The sequence below is a fragment of the Leptopilina boulardi genome, unplaced genomic scaffold (genome assembly GCF_019393585.1).
Source record: "Leptopilina boulardi isolate dan_hultmark-lab unplaced genomic scaffold, ZJU_Lbou_2.1 LbouV2_310, whole genome shotgun sequence".
Classification (NCBI taxonomy): Eukaryota; Metazoa; Arthropoda; class Insecta; order Hymenoptera; family Figitidae; genus Leptopilina; species Leptopilina boulardi.
In genome coordinates this window covers 5,196,247-5,215,285 of record NW_026137875.1, presented here as the reverse complement: position 1 = coordinate 5,215,285, position 19,039 = coordinate 5,196,247, and the positions used below count along the sequence as shown (strand labels likewise).

The 19,039-nt window shown below is 23.9% G+C and overlaps 1 protein-coding gene across 1 annotated transcript; it reads left to right on the top strand.

Moving 5' to 3' along the window:
• The first annotated feature begins 16,164 nt into the window (after positions 1–16,164).
• Positions 16,165–18,827, top strand: LOC127283604 (eukaryotic translation initiation factor 3 subunit F-1). The gene is made up of 5 exons (XM_051308592.1): positions 16,165–16,326; positions 16,620–16,789; positions 17,151–17,333; positions 17,662–17,883; positions 18,465–18,827. Exons 1-5 carry the CDS (start codon positions 16,218–16,220, stop codon positions 18,636–18,638), a joined length of 858 nt encoding a protein of 285 aa, XP_051164549.1. The 5' UTR covers positions 16,165–16,217; the 3' UTR covers positions 18,639–18,827.
• Positions 18,828–19,039: the final 212 nt, after the last annotated feature.

Sequence of the window (19,039 nt, the reverse complement as noted above, 5' to 3'; positions counted from 1 at the left end):
TTTTTTCTGTGTATGATAATCAACTCCAATCATGCTCGCTATATTTTTCCTGTAATCTACACGCGAAAATACATATGTGTACCAAATTTCAGCCCTCCAGATAAATTCGTGTGGCCGCTAGGGGGGAGGGGGGTACACGATTTCAAAAAAACCGATATTAATAGGGTTCCGAACCGAGTACGGAACCCTAAAAATAGTAAAAATTAATAAATATTTATTATAACAATCGTCTTTTGACGCGAAAAAAAGCAGACAAAAGAAAGGATCTCGAAAAGCAGGAAAAAATTAATGATATATTGATTTTTTGTTAGAATCCTATATAATTAATGGGAAGGTGAATGGTTATATACAGAAAAAAATAAATAAACGCTCGCGCTCGTCTTAAGAAGGATGAAATCAAAAGGAAATCTTGCGGACAAAAATGGCCCTCATTTGATATTTATGTGCGGCAGAGGGAAATTGGATAAAGATAATGTCGTACGATATAAAAGATTTGCTTGTAAACACGACCTTTCGGCTTACCATTCGATTAAAGTTGAAATCTGCTTCAGTGTCACGTCTTGTATTGAACCGGAAAACCAGAAAATACTCCACTTTCGGTAACAGGAAAATAGGAAACAATAAAAAGAATTCCAATATTATATGTGACTCATACCATTTTCCCCATATATATATTTTTGTTTAAAAAAAAAATAAATTTTTTTTTTATATTTCTCACATTCCATTTTTAGAGAAATATATTTAAAAAATAATATTATATATATATAAAGAATGTCATTTCATTTTTGCTCAAATGTTATTTCGCTTTTGTGAAAATGTCACATTACATTATATTGTACTATCTGCAATCTGTTATATATTTTTTTTAATATATATATATGTGTGGACGTCTGCATGAAAAGGGACCAACTCGGTCGATTTTATATACTTTCCGAAATAATAGAAATAATTTTCGAATTACGATGGGAAATTTTAAGTTTTTAAAGAGAATAATAGGAACCACTTTATCGACACATTGCAAAACTCGTAAATTTCTGATAGTTTATTGCAACTGTATATACATATATATAGTAACTTTTGGAAGCAAATATGTACATTATGACACAATAAAGTGGCTATTTTGAACAAAGTGATGTTTGCTATTAACTCAATTTCATAAACATATAACTAAAATTAGACCAGGTCCAGGTATCAATTTTTGATTTTCTTTTTCTTAAAATTAAGTTTACAGTGATTTCAATTTTGAAGTCTGATTTTAAAAATTAAAAATGTGGGACATTTTTTTAATTTATCGAATTCGATTAAAACTTGTTACCCGACGACGGTTTTCGAGATCGATGATTACAAATCTGATATCAGATTTTAAAAATGGGGCATTCCACGTGAGATTTTAATTCAAAAATGTTTTTTTTACTGGGGACATTTTTTTGCGAAATGTTTATGAAAAATTAGAAAAAACATATTTTGTGATTTTTTTATTTGATAAAAATTATGAAAGTTATGATTTTTTTTAAATTTCATGTCGTCAGAAGCCGAATTCTCTTGAAACGTGTTATTCTTCGATTTTTCTTCCGTATTTTAAATATGTAGTAAAAAATAACGTAACTACAATGGAAGTATCTAAAAAATTGAAATTAAATCTGAAAAAAGTTGAATCACTTTCGTTTAAAAATATTATTTGTTTGACTAAAAATTATGATACATTCAATTTAAACTTAAGGGTTAGTTTAGAATTGATGCATGTAAATTTCCACTGGAAATCTAGTAGAACGTTCGAAATATGCTATATTTTTATATTTTTGACACCTGCCTCACCCTGCCTTTCTCTATTCTAGTTTCCCGCCCTGTATCGAAAAAAGTTACCATTCCCTGCAAAGTGTCACAATTCAGATGTTCCACTTATTATTTTATATTTATCGTCAATAAGATTTTGACATGAATCATAACTTAAGGGTATGTGGGCAAAGGACGTTTTTTCGTGGTTTGAAACTTTCTCTGAAATAAAAAATGATTTCCATTTAAAATTTTGGAGAAATGATTTTGTTTGGTACAAGAAATCTCGCTGTTCTACTCATTTAATATAACTTAACGCAAAAATAATAAAAATAAAGCAATAAATAGTAAAATAATGTGTTTTATCATAGTTCATTCAGCGGCCACTCACTCGAATTGGCGCTGTTTCCTGGAGCACTGACACACTCAAGCAACATCTGTGTATTCGCCGCCATTTTTGTTTTCATTTTCGTTTAAAAATGTCACTTTTTAAACATAATTTTTTAATAATTTTACTCAAAATTATGCATTTTTCGGAGAACAGCGAGATTCTTTGTACTCTAATGTATCATCCCTCAAAATTTTAGACAAAAATCTTTTCTCATTTTACTACTAAAACACATTTTCCTATACTTGGTCACGTGGGAGGTTCCCACATACCCTTAAAAAAATATTTTTCGTGCATTATTAACGAAACTGAAGTACGCAACGTTTATGATAAACGATTTTTAAAGAAATAATTTTTTAAATTGAAAAATTCTATAATTTTTTGCCTAAAAAATATTTTTTTATAATTTGTTGATTAATGAAAACTACAAGAAATATTTTTTAGGCAAAAAATACGATAATTTTCCATTTTAAAAAATTATTTCTTTAAAAATCGTTTATCATAAACGTTGCGTACTTCAGCTTCGTCATTATTAAGAGATTAATTTTAAGTTAAAGTTTATTCTGATTATATTAAATTTACTAATTTAAATACTACTAATTTTGCATTTAACATAATATACTATAAAAAAATTTGATGAAATTTTTTATTTAAATTAATATAGTGTCCTTTTTCAAATATATATACATATATATTATTCAAAACTTAAAAAGTTTTTTTTTTCTTGAGAAAAATCTACAAGTAATTACAAGAAAGTAAAGAAAGTTTTTTCTAACTTAACGAGGCGAGCAAAAACTGCCATTGACTGGAAAAGTAGTTTTCCACTTTCCTAATTAAAGAAGTACAGCTAATTTCTGAGAATTAAAAGTGCATACCATCATCTTATTTTCGCTAAAAGTTGCGATTTGACTATAAACTGAAGAATTAAATTCCTTTATCGTCCTTAAAACGCTTTAAAAGTTTAAGACTTGTTGCAATTAAAACTTTCTTTCTTTTTTTTTATCTTTTCACATTTTTACGTGTCAAACAAGTAAAAAAAAACATTTCATTAAAAATACATTGGATCTATTTTATCTTCTTATAGACAAACTTTTTTATGCACTTTATAACAAAATTTCTTTTTTTATCTCGTTATATATATATATATCTTTTTATAAATATTTAAATCGTATATAAATTAAATGGCAAAATTGATAAAATATTACAAATTAAATATTAAAAATTTTTAATTATAATTATAAAGAAATTAATATTAAATTCATATTCTTTAAATTAATAATAAATTAATTATAAATTAATTTGTAATAAATAATAAAAGAAAAAATTCCCATCAACTTTGTCTGGGTAATTGAAAAGTATCTTTCATTTGATATATTATAATCAATATTTCAAACGAAAAGATTTCAATTGTTTTTTTTCCCACGGTGAATTAAACTTTTTAGAAGAGAGGAATCAAACGAAATAAATTTATTTTCAGCGAACTTCCCAAACAGCGTCAATTAATCATTCGCATATATGAAACAGAGAATAAGTTTTTCAGAAAATGTATTTATTTGTTCTTTTTTTAAAAAAGAAAAGTTTCCTTTGCCTTGGAAAAAAAAAGTTATGTGCTTAAAGCAATCACAAAGTTTTTTTGCACATTTGTTTTCGTATGAGAAAATTAATTTCTCATACATACATACATACATACATATGTATATAACAGAGTCGATGTTTTTTTTTTTTCTAAAAATGAGATTTTCTCGTTTCGAGATACGTCAAATGTCATATAAAATGTTTCTTCATGGTTATATAATTTATTATAAAATTAATTTTTCCCCCGACAAATTAAAAAAATAAAAAAAAAACCATCAACATTGTGTTTGTTTTTCATAAATATATGAAAAATTTGCATAAAAAAGAAAAATTATCATATGTTATTAAAAAGTTAACAAACCCCAAAGTTAACAAGATGAATGCAGACATAATATTTATAATGAACAACTCCTTTGGACTTGGAAAACGAGATGACGCTCCGTTAACCATATTGCTGAGCGAAATTTAAAAAATGAACAAATCTGACTTTATAATATATTTATACAGAAATATGAATTTTCTTTTTTCCAATTTTTTTCTTTTTCTCAAATATAATTGAGATTTTTTTTTATCATTTTAGGAAGATTTTTTAAGAAAATATTCAAACAAATTTTTAATATAGGTACACAAAACAGTACACTTGAATTTTCATAGTAATGCTTTTTTTTCTTTTACTTTTGATGATTTACCCGGAAATTTCTTTCATTATTATTTTTTTCTTAAAAATAAAATTAAAAAAATTTTTAATTAAGTTTTAAATTTTAATTTTAAAAAAATTTTGTTTGTTTGTTTAATTGTCATATAATAATAAAAATAATAATAACACTAAAATTTTTTTTTAATTAGATTTAATTTTATGCAATTTAATTTAATTAAAGTAATATGAGAATATGTAAGATTGTAAAATATAAATTGGAAGTTCGTCCGAAAGCAAAAGGTGTGGACTAAGAATAAATAATAATAAAATAATAATAATAATAATAATAATATAATTTTTTTTGTATTTCTTTATTGTAATTAATTATTAATTAATAAATAAAAACGTTAAAGTTAAATATTTTTAGAAAATTATTATCGACTTTGTTTCCAAATAAACAATTATATAATAATAAAATGCTTGGTCTGTCCTTCTGTCCTAACTTGAAGTTGGCCTTTTCTGATTTCACGTTTTTTTTAAATAGTAATCTTATGACGTGTCAAATTTTGACAATTCTTTTTCTCATTTTTGCCAAAGTTGTATAATTGTGTTTCCAAATTTCGGAATAAGTTTCTTTAAAATTCCAAATTCGAAAATTCAATTCACGAAGCTAAAGTACACAACATTTACCAACGAAATTTTTTTTATAGTTGTATATTGATTCAAAAATTGTATACAAATACAAAAAATTTATGATGAGAAAAAAGATGCGCCAAGAAATTTTGTACAAGATAGTAATTTAAAAAAAAATTTATTTTTAAAAATTAATTTTTAAGGTACCAGGTGCCAACGAATACCTATTAAATATTAATTATAAAAACACATTTTTGAAATTAATTGAAACTTTAAGTGTTTTGTAATTAAAATTTTAGATGATTTCACTAAAAATTTATTAGAAAATGAGGACAAAATACAATAATTTGAAAAACATTTTTAATTGAAAAATGGTTTCAAATACACTAGAACGTCAATCGAGAACAGACGAATGTGCAGTGCTGTTCTCGATTGACGCGATTTTTATCGCTCGAAAATAAAAACACTCAGGGCCGTATGAAGGGCCTTACGCAACAATGTGAATTCTATCTAGGGGATTTTCACTAGTGGGGCACTGAATCCACCTTAAATTTAAAAATCACAAGTACGACTTTGGCGTCAGTCATAACCTAAATTCTACCCGCTTCCCCACTTCCCTTCAAGTGTTCCCTTGCTCTGTTCTCGACTGACGTGTTCTCGATTGACGTTCTACTGTAGTTGAAATTTCAAAGAATATTATTAAAATAGTTAAAAATAATTGAATTTCCTTAGAGTTATAATTGAAATTATTAAATTTCAAAAAAAAAATTTCGATGGAAAATTTTAGAAATAATTAAATTTTAGATGCTTTTAAATTCAAATTATTGAAAATTCAATTAATTTTGAATTCAAATTTTTGAGAATAATGAAATTTTATTTGATTTTAAATTTGGAAAATAATTGAATTTCAGTTCATTTTGAATTGAAAATTTTGGAAAATAATTGAATTTTAATTGAAATTTTGAATAATAATTTAATTTAAGTTCATTTTTGATTGAAAATTTGAATAATTAATTTTGAATAGAAATTTTAGAAAATAATTGAATTTTATTTCATTTTAAATTGAAAACTTGGTAAATAATTAAATTTTAAATTGAAAATTTTGGATAATTATTGGATTTTTAATTGATTTTGAATTAAAATTTCGGGTAATAATTGAATTTTAGTTTATTTTGAATTGAAATTTTTAAAAAATAATTCAATTTTATTGTGATATTTTTTTTTAAATTATAAACAATTGTTAAATTTCATAAAAATTTTAATTGAAAAATAATTTCGATATAATTGAATTTGTGATGTATTTCATTAAAATTATTAAAAATAATTAATTTAGTGAAGAATCATTTTAGTTCAAAATTTGTTAAATAATTGAATTGAAGAAGATCTGAAGAAGATCTAGATTTTATACTAAAAAAATGTATTTTATTTACATTTTTTTCAAATGTAAAAAAAAATGTCGCATTTTATTAAAATAAGTCGATAAAAGTCGTATTTTTGAAAAAAGTCGGAAAAAGTCGTATAATCCGAGGCCTGTAAACATATAATTTTCATTATTATCATTTAATATGTAATAATATTCTAATAAATTAAATTATTATTGATAATATTAATCTTTAATTTCTTTATAACAAACAATTAAATACTCAATTTGGCGCGCTTGCGCGCGTTTAATTTTGCTAGTTGATTAATGAAATTCATAAATTTATTTTTCTAAGACATTAGGGAGTAGTCGTCCACATCAAGACACATTCATTTAGGAAGTTAATGTTATATGATAACAAATAATGTTTCACTTTAAATCAAAAAAATATACATAGTTTAAGCGTAACTAATGACTATTTCTATTTAGATAAATCAAAAGAACCTTGACCTTAATTCACTTTCGGGCCATTCAAAGATTTCTATTTCCAAAACTTTAGTCAATCTTTAAAGTCGTTCAAAAAAAAAGGATAAAAGAAAAACAGTAGTTTTATTTTTCAATATTGTTGAAAAAATATAAAAATATTCCCTTATAATTATACTTTTGTCAAATATATTATTTAAAAAAAAAATGTTAATTAATAGTAATAATAATAATAATATAATATATTATTAATATATTTTATACACAAAAAAAATCTATTTTAGTCAATTAAATTGTAGGTATTTGTTTTAATTACAGAAATTATTGATTCAAATACAGTTTATTTAATTGAAATAAAAATTATTTGGTTCAAGTAAATATTTATTTGAGAATAGCGTTAAGTAGCCGATTATATAAGTCAAATAATTTTTTTATTGTCCCAATATATGGGGCATTTAACGTGAAACGAACAATCTCGATTTTATTTTTTTTTAATATTACTTTTAAATACTACTATTTTATTAAAAATCCATTAAACCAAGAAAAATGTGTGAATTTCATAGTAAATTTAATGACGTTTGCGTTATTGTATTTAATTTAAAAAAATAGATTAATTTAAATTTAAAAAATGGAATATAAATCTTAAGTCAACTTTTTATACAAATTTTTAAATATTTTTTTAAATATTTAAAAAATTATCCAACTCTGTGAAAAATTGATTTAAAAGTTTTCCAATTTTGAAAGTAAAAATTAATTGAATAATTTTAAATCAATACCGTGACGTCACACATCATTAAATTTACAACAAAATATTTTTTTAAATTTATTTTTCACCTATTATTCACCCATTATTTTCACCTATTTTCTATTTTTAATAAAATAAAGTGAAATATAAAAATATATGAAAAATAATTTTTTTATTTTTAATAAATTAAAGGAAAATTTCGTCACGTTTATTTTGATTAATTATAAGAAATCTAACATATATAGGGTCAGTCGGGGTAAATCCGAACGCTAATTATTTCAGCTTAATTAAAATTTTTAAAAATAAGTTCGATATGAGAATTTTCACCTCAGATCCTCTTGAAGAGATTCTAAGTATTATCCCATTTTTTGTTTGTTAATTAGCAACAGCATAAACAAAGATAACAAGTATTGCAAAAAAGATTGAAAATCAAAGATGACACTCTTTCAGTATTTTGTCTCGTATTTGAAGAAAAAGAAGCTAAAAATTCATTTTATTATTTATAATTGTTTGTTATGAATACTAGAACAGAAACTATATTTGATTTTTGCCTTCTGTAAAATTTTATTAATAATATCAGACCGTTCGTATTTACCCAAGAAAATTGGAAAACTGGGGTAAATCCGAACGGTATTTTTAATAATTTTTTTTTACATCAAAGCCACACAAAATTGTTTTTATTTGATTACACTATTATTTTAACATTATAAAAGTACATAGAAAAAAGTTTTTCTTTCTATACGTATCCTCGTTAGTAATTAATAAGCAGAAACTTAATCTCTGTTCTCTCGAAGGAGTGTTTCAATTTTTTTGCCAAATGGTTTGTTGAAAAAAGTTTTTCAGGATCTTAATAAAATTTGGTATTCTACGGTTTTTGGGGTCGCTAATTACCAATTTCAAGTCAGTTTTTCAAAATTCAAAATGGCGGACGAGAATTAAAAAATTCATTGGATTCGCTCGAAAATTGTTACTCGGGGGGTTTCAGGGTTAGCAAATTTGATCATTTTTAAAAATAAGTTTTAGGAAAGTCCGCCATTTTGAATTTAAAAAATTTCACTTTTATTTTTGTATTTACATTCAATCACTCCAAAATACTTTCTGTACCAAGTTTTGCAAAAATCCGTTATGATTTGATAAAGTTATTGAAGGTTTTAATTGTGTAATGCATTTTAATTTTTAACCTGTTTGATTTTTGTATTTATATATGATGCATTATTACATAATAGGTTTATTATCGTATTTTTTTGAGTTTTTATATAAGTTTAACAATTGCAATACTTTAAATTTATTTTCCCTAAGATTTTTCTGAAATACAGTGGCGTTCGTATTTACCCCGGTATTTTAGGAAAGTTGCAAAGTATCGAGGTAAATACGAACGCTAAGTTTCCTGCGATTGTAATTTATCAAAAATTTTTTCTACCCCATAAAATTGTTCTATGGAAGTAAAGTAACAACTTCATGCACCAGAATACCGGAAGTATTTTTTTTTTAAAGAAAAAACTTATGTTATTGTTGAAACTTACTAAAAGCGTTCGGATTTACCCCAGTTGACCCTATATATGTTCGTTTGACTTTCGAGTAATGTGTGAATAGAAGTTTTGGTCTGTTCCGGAAGTAACCGAAGTTCGATGCAATTTCCGCACTTATGGAAGTTAAGATCATAAATTTAATGTTCTACAGTTACAAGATGGACCCAGAATGACAAAAAAATCTTCAACCCCTTTTTCTCTACTTTGACCAACTTTTGACGAGAGATGAAACTTCACACTGAATCAGAGGAAAAAAAAAGTCCAATTGTTGTAACGTTATTTCAATTTTTCTTGGACTTGTTCCAAAAAAATGAAATATATAGAAATAATTTCAAAATAATATTGCTTATATTTTTAAAAATTATAATAAAAAAAAGGAAATTTATTTATTAATTACATTCAATTAAGTTTTAAATTGATGAAAATTTTTACAAGGAACAAAAATTGTGTAACGCCAGGTGAAATATATTGAAATGAATGAAATTCAATAAAAATTTGAAACGATGTGAGGTGTGTGGTTTGTTAAATATTCAAAACAAATGGTTCATATCGTTTACCGTTTTACGAAATTTCAATATTGAATTTTTATTTTCCATATTCTGATAATTTTCGTTTTTCATTTTCCAAAGATAACTCGTAAAATATTGACGTAATATTCACTCTTGATGAAACAAATGTCCGACGAGCATTTTAGACGAGCTTTTTTTTCAATTTCAACTATTGAAATTTTATTAACAGGATGGTCCTCTACATATACGCATGCATTATATTATGCATATGAAAATAGAATTGTATAAAAAAAAAAAATTATTTAAAAAAAAATGTTAATTTAAATCACTTTTATAAAATTACAAATTTTAATTTAAAAAATTAAAAATATTGTTTTAATTTTTTTTTAAATTCAAATTATATACTTTATCCTATATTATTTTATAAATTAAAATAATTTTTTAATTAACTATACTTTATATAAATATAAAGTTTTGATTTAAAAAAATTATTATGAAAAATAAGAAAATTAAATAATTTTCATATAGGTAGAGAATAATTTAGATTATTAAATTATTAACTTTTTAATTTTGCGGTGATAAACGTGATCAATTCATATGAAAAAGAATAAAAATAAAAAAAATAAAATAAAACCCACGTTTCATCCAAGCAATTAAAAACAATACACCTTTATATTGGTACCTTTTTCACCTTTTAATAAAAATTTACCATCCGTATGAATTTCTGTCAAATGACTGAAATTCTTTTTATTTTTTTTTACACAATGGCTATAGAGGTATTGTTTTTAATTGTTTTTTTTCAACTTTTATTGAAATATAGTTTTTTTAAAAACATCAATTAAACCATTGTTATACATGAAATTATAGAATTTTACTCTGCGAACAAAAATTATTATTATATTATTATTCTTATTATTATAATTATAATTATAATTATAATAATAAATATTATTCTTATCATAAATATTATTGTTATTATTATAAAATTCTTTTTGAAAAATGTTGGATTTTTAAAAAATTTAATTTTCCAAAAATAAACTAATTATTTAATTTTGTTAAAAATTATTCCATTTGGATTAATATTTTCTGTGGTGGAGGGAGTAAAATTTTTTTTTATACCGTTTACATAATAATTTCTTTTTCGTAAAAAACGAATTAAATTTTTTTTTCATTTCAATTTCTTGATAGCTTTTTTGACGTCATTTAGATTATTAAAATGCATTTTTGGATGAAAGGCGCGATTTTTTTTAAAACAAAAGTTGAACTTTTTTCCTATAAAGGCAAAAAAATTTTTTTTCAAAAAACCAAACCTGAAGTACACAACGTTTATGATAAATGATTTTTAAAAAAATAATTTTTTAAAATGAAAAATTCTATAATTTTTTGTAGTTTTTATTAATCTAGAAATTATAAAAAAAATATTTTTTTTAGTTAAACAATAATTGTAATTTTCCATGTTAAATAAAAATTGATTTCTAAATCATTGCCATAAACGTACGTTGCGTTCTTCAGCGTCGTTTTCAAATATGCATTTTACCAATCGAAAGAGCGTCTAAAAAACTATCGAAAATGATATTGAAAACATTTTTTTATCGCATTATTTATTGAAAAAAATATAGATAAACATATGTTCGTTTGATAAGAAATGTTTTTTCCCCTTGATCATTTTACATGAAATTCCCCATATAATATAATAAAAATATATCATTAATTGAAAAATTTAATTTTCAAAAATTTGACAAAATTCATAATATATTGCGAGTTTTTTATTATTTTTATTTACTGTGAATAAAAAATGCAGCAACTTCTAATTATACTGCAAAATAAACAAATATTTAAATAAAGTGAATAAATTTTTTTTTTTTACTTTTAAAAAATGCTTTTGTGAAAATAATAAAAAAAATAGAACCTGAAATATTTAATTAAATGGACAATGTTGTGAGAATTAAAAACGAGAAAATGAAATTTTGGAGTTTCATTTTACACTGAAAGGTTCTATTGGGAGAAATTAAGTTTGTATATCCAGCGTAGTTATAGTTTTAATTTGAACATTTTTTCAGTCTTTCTGTTACTATATATATATATATATATTTCCCGGAAACTCTAACAATTCTTATTTAAACTTGTCGACCCTATTTACGCAGATGCTGCTTATCTTATTAGACTCATAATGTTTTGAGCAACATTAAAAGGTAGAATTTCTAAGGTCAACATATATGTATATAAATATATAATATACACACAAACATACTTGCATCTCAGGCACACAATATATTCTACTATATCGTTCCTTAATTGCTACGAAGCTACTGCAACATGAGAGGTGTCGCGATGATGTCTGATATAGTCAGACAAATGTTCTTCGCATAATTAGGGTCATGTCAAAACTTGTCCAACAGATTATCTTCATAATGGGTGAATTTTAATGGGGGAAAAACTTTAATAAATTACTCATCTTAAATCACAAAATGCGAATGCTAGTGTATATAATGATGTATTCCACGCCATCTGCAATTGAATCTCCGATTTTTTTGAGATTTTTTTTTCTTTTATTACTAATTGAGACTAGCTTCCATGAATTTTTTCAAATTTTTCAAGCAAGCCGTTTTCGAGTTATGGAATTTTGAAAATTAGAGAATTTTCATGACTTTTAATTTTTGAATGCTCATAACTTCCTTAAAAGTGCATCAATTTTAAAAGTCTTTTTTTTCAAAATGTGTATTTTTAAACATACTTTTCAAAAAAAAAAATAGAAAATTTTTTTAAACGATATTACTAACGAAGCTGAAGTACGCAACGTTTATATAAACGATTTTTAAAGAAATAATTTTTTAAAATGAAAAATTCTATAATTCTTTGCCTAAAAAATATTTTGTTATAATTTGTTGATTAATGAAAACTACAAGAAATATTTTTTAGGAAAAAAATTATAGAATTTTTCATTTGAAACAATTATTTCATTAAAAATCGTTTATATAAGGGTGATTCTCTCAAAAAGGACAAATTACGCTTTTAAGATATTTTGTTAAAAAATAAGAAAATTAATTAAAATTATTTAAAATTCTGTCAGCCATGCGTTAGGATTTAACAATTTTCAATCGGACCACTAAAGAAAATTTTAAAAAAAGGTAAAATAACTGAAATATTGAATAAAAACTGATGTTACGGAATGGAGTTACGGAATGGAGTTTTAACACTAGTTTTCATTCAATAATTCAGTTGTTTGCCATTTTTTTGAAATTTTCTTTAGTGATCCCATAAAAATTTGTTGAATTTTATCGTATGGCTGGGAGAATGTTTATTAATTGAAATTAATGTTATTATTTTTTAACAAAAACCTTGTCCAAAATTGTGCACAAATAATTTGTTCTTTTTGAGAGAATCACCCATAAACGTTGCGTACTTCAGCTTCGTATATTACTATTAAATTTTTGAGTTTTAATGATAAAAAGTCATTTTTCTCATTTGACGTACTGATCGATTTTTTTCAAAATTTTTTCAAAAAAACTACTTTTTTTACGATTAAAATGCATTTTTTTAATTTTGCATATTTTACCCAATAAATGAAAAAAAAACATAAATTTTGAGACTTTTTTTATGGTTTTCACCATAGAAATCAAATTTTTTGGTATTGTCACTATGATTTTCGTAATCAGAGCAACAAAATACATAAAAGTACTTAGTATAATTAAAAAACCAAAAATATTTTTAAAAAATTCAAAATTCAAAAATTTTTGAAAAATTCCGAAAATATTGTATGCCCATTATCGGGCTAGGCTTAAATGTTTCGTAAAAAGAAGTAATTTTTTTGAAAAAATTTTGAAAAAAATCGATCAATACGTCAAATGAGAAAAATGACTTTTTATCATTAAAACTCAAATATTTAATAGTACTATCGTTTAAAAGGCCATGTGGGAAATATCCACGTGACTCCCATGCAAAAAACATGGTATCGTATTTCCAAGTTTTCTCTAAAATGGTAAAGAATTTTTGGTTGAAATGTGTAAAATATAATAGAGAATAGCATTTAGAATGGCGCTGTTATCGATTTAAAGCACAATTTTGCGTTTAAGTATTAAAAAGTAAAAGTTTGGAAATTCCCATTTTTGAACGAAAGTTGAAGTCAACATGGCGGGGGTACACACATACGTCGCGTGAATGTATATCAGTGGTCGAGGAAATAGCGCCAATTCGAGTTAGTGGCCGCTCAAAGAAATAAAAGAAACCAATTAACTCTACTATTAATTACTTCTTTTAAATTATTTCGCATTCAATTACAGTAAATAAGTAGAACGGCCCAACTCCTTCAACCCTTTTTTATCATTCCTCAAAATTTCAACCCGAAATTTCTTCTCATTTCATGAGTCAAAAGTTCTGAACGTTTAAATGAACAAAATATTTTTTTTTTAATCTATAAATTATTAAAAATTATAGTGGCAATGTAAAATAAAACAGTAAATCAAACAATTATTAAATTAATAACTTCTTTTTAGATATTTAAAACAATATTTTGTAATATATATGAATAATATATGAATAATAATATATGAAAAATAATCTGTGTCGAAGAAAAATTGTTCTTTCTATATACGGTGCAAAATAAAATAAAATGTGCACTCGTATTAGTTAAAACTTACTAATGAATTTGTAAAAAAAAAAATTTTATATACTTGGATAATTTTACTAAAAATGTTCTGGAAGCAACAAAAAAAAACCCAATAATTTTTAGGTAAAATTGCACAAGTTTTTCTTTGGAAAAATTACCCAAAGTTTTTTGAAAAAATACGAAAATATTATTAGATAAAAATTTACAAGTTGTTATAGTATTTTTACCCAAAGTCATTGAAAAAAATACCCAAAATTTTTTAGTTGAAAATACACAAAATGTCCGCATTTTAACTGTCTTTGGAAAAAATACATTTTTTTTTTGTAAAAATTCATAATTAGTATTTTCATCCAGTTTTTGGAAAAAATACCAAAAAAAAAATCAATTAAGTATCCAAAACAGTTGAATTTTTCGACTTCATTTTGTTTCATTGAAGAAATATTATATGTATTTAAATACGTGATTAAAATGTTCAGAATTTTTTGCAAATTTTGTAAAATGAAATAAAATTTTTTTTATATTTGAAAAGTACTCACCAAATTTTAAATTTTCTAACTGCATAGTTGAAAAGTTATGAATTTATTAAATTAATATTTTCCTATGGGGAAACCACGATCCCACGTGACATTATTAATATTATGCTGCATAACCTCACTTTTTTGCCGATTTTCGCTTCTTAGTAAATCAACAGAATTTTCATTGTTATATGTATATTCCTGCATTTTTATCCTCTTCTGATAAACTTTTTTTGTCACTATTTTACATTTCCAATGATACTTTTGCTTTAACATTTTTGTAAAACTCATGGCTTGCATGTTAAAATATAAACACACTATTTCTATTTTCTGAGACAAAAACAGAGACACATTATGACACTGCTACCAACGTATAGAATAACTAAAAGAAGCTACGATTATTATATCAGCTTGTTATAAATTGTTTTAAAATATAGAAAAATAAATTTATTGAAATTCTAGCATTATATGTCAAATTTTTACTTATTAATTACTTTTGTTTTATATATATGCAACTAAATTCACGATAAATTAAAAAATTTATTTCACGATATTCGCAGTTACTTTCGTTTTCTTAGGTTCTAGATTCGTACAGTCAATAACAAAAATTCGGCTCTGCTTTTACAAAAAAATTTATTAAATTTATTAGCAACTTTTACTCAAACAATATAATATACTTTTTAATAATAATCAATTGTTAATTATTAAAAATTACTTTTTTGTAATTTTTAATGTTAAAATTGCTATAGTATGTAACTTAAAATAGAAAAATTATAAATTTCCCCATTCTTCTTTACAACTTTTTACTCGGGGATTTTTGAGGTCGCTGATTACGAATTTGACATCATTCCAAACATCTTATCCAATATGGCCGAAGAATGTTTAAAAATTAATTAAGAAAAACTTTTTACCCAATGGGTCTTCAATGTTAATAATTTTACGAATATGACATTAAATTCGTAATCATTGTCCTCGAAAAAATCCCTTAGTAACGAGTTTCAATAAGCAAATTTGATGAATTTAATAAAATTCCGCCATTTAGATCCGCCATTTTGAATTTCGAAAATCTGATGATATATTTGCAATCAACAAACCCGAAAATCCCCGAGTAAGAAGTTTCAATTCAATGCACGTATATCGACTTGCCAACTTTAATATAATAGATTCGAAGTAAACCAGTCATGCAGTGGTGTATGGCAGAAAGTATAAAGCAGGCGTTTACAAGTTATTCTCAAAAATAACTTAATTATAATTGCCCTTTGCCTTGAAATTGTCTAAAAGACCAAAGTAATATTTAAAATATAACAAAACTAATTAATATTTTTAATTGTCAAACTTTTTTTTAATAATTATCAATTTGAAATTAGCGCTAAAAATGTTGAATTTCCTGTTGGAAATGTCGATATCTCTTTTTACACAATATATATAGATATAGCTTTTCCTGTCTCCTGTCATACCGCAAAAATGGCGCTCGACCTGATTGTAAAAGTGCATCCAGTGGTTTTATTTCAAATAGTAGATGCATATGAACGTCGAAGTGCTGAATCCCACAGAGTTATTGGTACATTATTAGGTATGTAATAATCAAACAACACTAATATCACTTTATAATACGTAATTCATATGATGAAACTACGACCACATGTCACGCATTTATTGTTTATAATTATGTTTTATTACAATTATTTAACTTATTTTGATTTTAAAACGTTATTAATTGGCTTAATTAATTATGTTTTTCATTTAGAAACATAAATTTATCATTAAAAAGTTGCATGTTTCAACCTAACCTCAAAGTTGTATGTATATTGTATTTTGAATATTTATTGATTCTTCCTGTAAAATTAAATTTATGTTATTTTCTAGGTACTTGCGAAAAAGGAGTTGTTGAAGTTACTAACTGTTTTTGCGTACCACACAAAGAATATGAAGAAGAAGTTGAAGCCGAATTGAAATATGCAATTGACTTGTATGATTTAAATCACAAAGTCAATGCACAGGAAAATATTGTCGGATGGTGGGCTACAGGAAATGAGGTAAATTTTATTTATTTTATTTTACAAAATATGAATAAAAACAAATAAAATCTCATTAATTAATTAATAATTTACGTTTATGTTCAACGATTTAGAAGAAAAAATAATTTTCTATAGAAATTATTATAATTTTTTTGTTTGAAAAAATTTTTACGTTTTATTGTTTTCTGCGTTAATAATATTTTTTATTTTTAATCATTAATTATAAACGATGTAAACTTTACCGACGTAATAATTTTAATTTTAATTTCAATTTTTAACAGCGATTAATAAAATATAAATTTATCAAGTGATTTAATTAAGAAATTATTATTGACTGTAAATTGAGATTTTCACAAATTGTTAATTTTTTATTAATCAGGTGACAAATCATTCGTCAGTTATTCACGAGTATTACGCTCTAGAATGTAAAAATCCAGTTCATTTGACTGTCGATACCACATTGGAGAATATAACAAGAATGGGAATAAGGGCTTATGTTTGTGTACAATTAGGTGTTCCAAATGGTAAACAAGGTTGCATGTTCACACCAGCAAAAGTCCAGGTAAATTATTTTTTTTTAAATCTTTATTATAAATATATTTTATTCGTTTTTCAAAATTTTATTCATTTATCAAAAAAAAATCAAATCGAATGATCTTTGGTTTTTTAAATTGAATTAATTTAAGTTTCAAGTTATCAGAATTTTAATTGATTTAAGTTTCAATTTATCCAAAATTCAATTTGCACAAAATTTATGTATATAAATTAGTTATATTCCACCTTAATTGGTTCTAACTATCAGTTTTTTAATTAAAAAAAAAAAAAATTTCAAGTAAAAATTTTTTAATTTTTTAAAATTATTAATTATTAATTATTTGATATTTTGATAGATGACAGCCTATGAGCCAGAAGTTGTAGGTCTTCAACTTTGTGCAAAAACCCAATTACAACCACAAGTTCATGTTTCCGGAATGAAACCCGGTAGTACTGTTGAACCAATGATGGATTTGGCAAAAATTGCTGACGCAAGTATTAAACTGTCGACAATGTTGGATCAAGTTCTTCAATATGTTGATGATGTTCTCGCAGGGAAACAACCTCCTGATAATCAGGTGTGCAGTGGTTTTTTTTTATTTTAAAGTATATACTTTTAATTATTTGCTTTTAATAATTAAAGATAAATTGATTGAATAATTGAGTTTTTTGAAATTTTATTTAAAAATTTTTATAAGTTTTAATCTTATGAATTTGTCTGACTATAAAAATTTTTTTTTTTTAAAAGTTTGTCTCAATGATATTTCATAAACTGATTTCAGAATACTTTTGTAAATTCGTTAAAAATTGAAAATTTTTTGATTTTATCATAAAAATTTTGCCGAAAATATGAATTACATGTATAGAAATAATTTTCATACATTAGACTTGAAAAATTTTAAAGAAAAGTAGAACTGCAAAATTTTTTTTTATCAATTTTACTGAATTCAAGCTAAATTTTGTTGTAAGAATTATTCTTATTAAAAAATAGAGAAATTAATTAATTAATTTAATATTTTACAATAATAATTAATAATGAATATTTAATACTAATAATTTATTCGTTTCTTTAATAAAATATTTATTGACTAAATATATTAAGAATTAATTAGATTAGATTAGAGAATTATGGAAATAAATATATAATTTTTCATTGTAGGTGGGACGAGCTCTTCTCGATATGGTGAATTCAGTTCCAAAAATGTCCAGTGATCAATTTGACGAGATGTTTAACAGCAATGTAAAAGATCTTTTGATGGTTGTCGCTTTATCACAATTGATCAAAACGCAACTTCAACTCAACGAAAAACTCACACTTCTCACAACACTATGATAAAAATTTTTATTGCATTTTAATTTATCTTTTTCACTCAATGACGTTGCAAACAATTGTAAAAATATAAATGAATGTCATTCAATTTCACATTTTGTAATACAGATATTTTTTTTTCTCTCTCGAAAATTGTACAAAAATTGAAAAAGATTTACAGTGTCGAATAAATTGAGAATTATCCAAAAGGAATCACTGTATTTAACTATTTTTTTTCTACGTTATTGAAAATAATTAATATTAGATTTTTTTTTATTTTGAAAATTGTACAAAAACTAAAAAAGATTTGTCGAATAATTTGAAAATTTTCCAAAAGTAATCACTGTATTTTATTATTAATTGTACGTGATTATTATTTTTAGGTCTCGGATTATACGACTTTTTCCGACTTTTATTTAAAAATA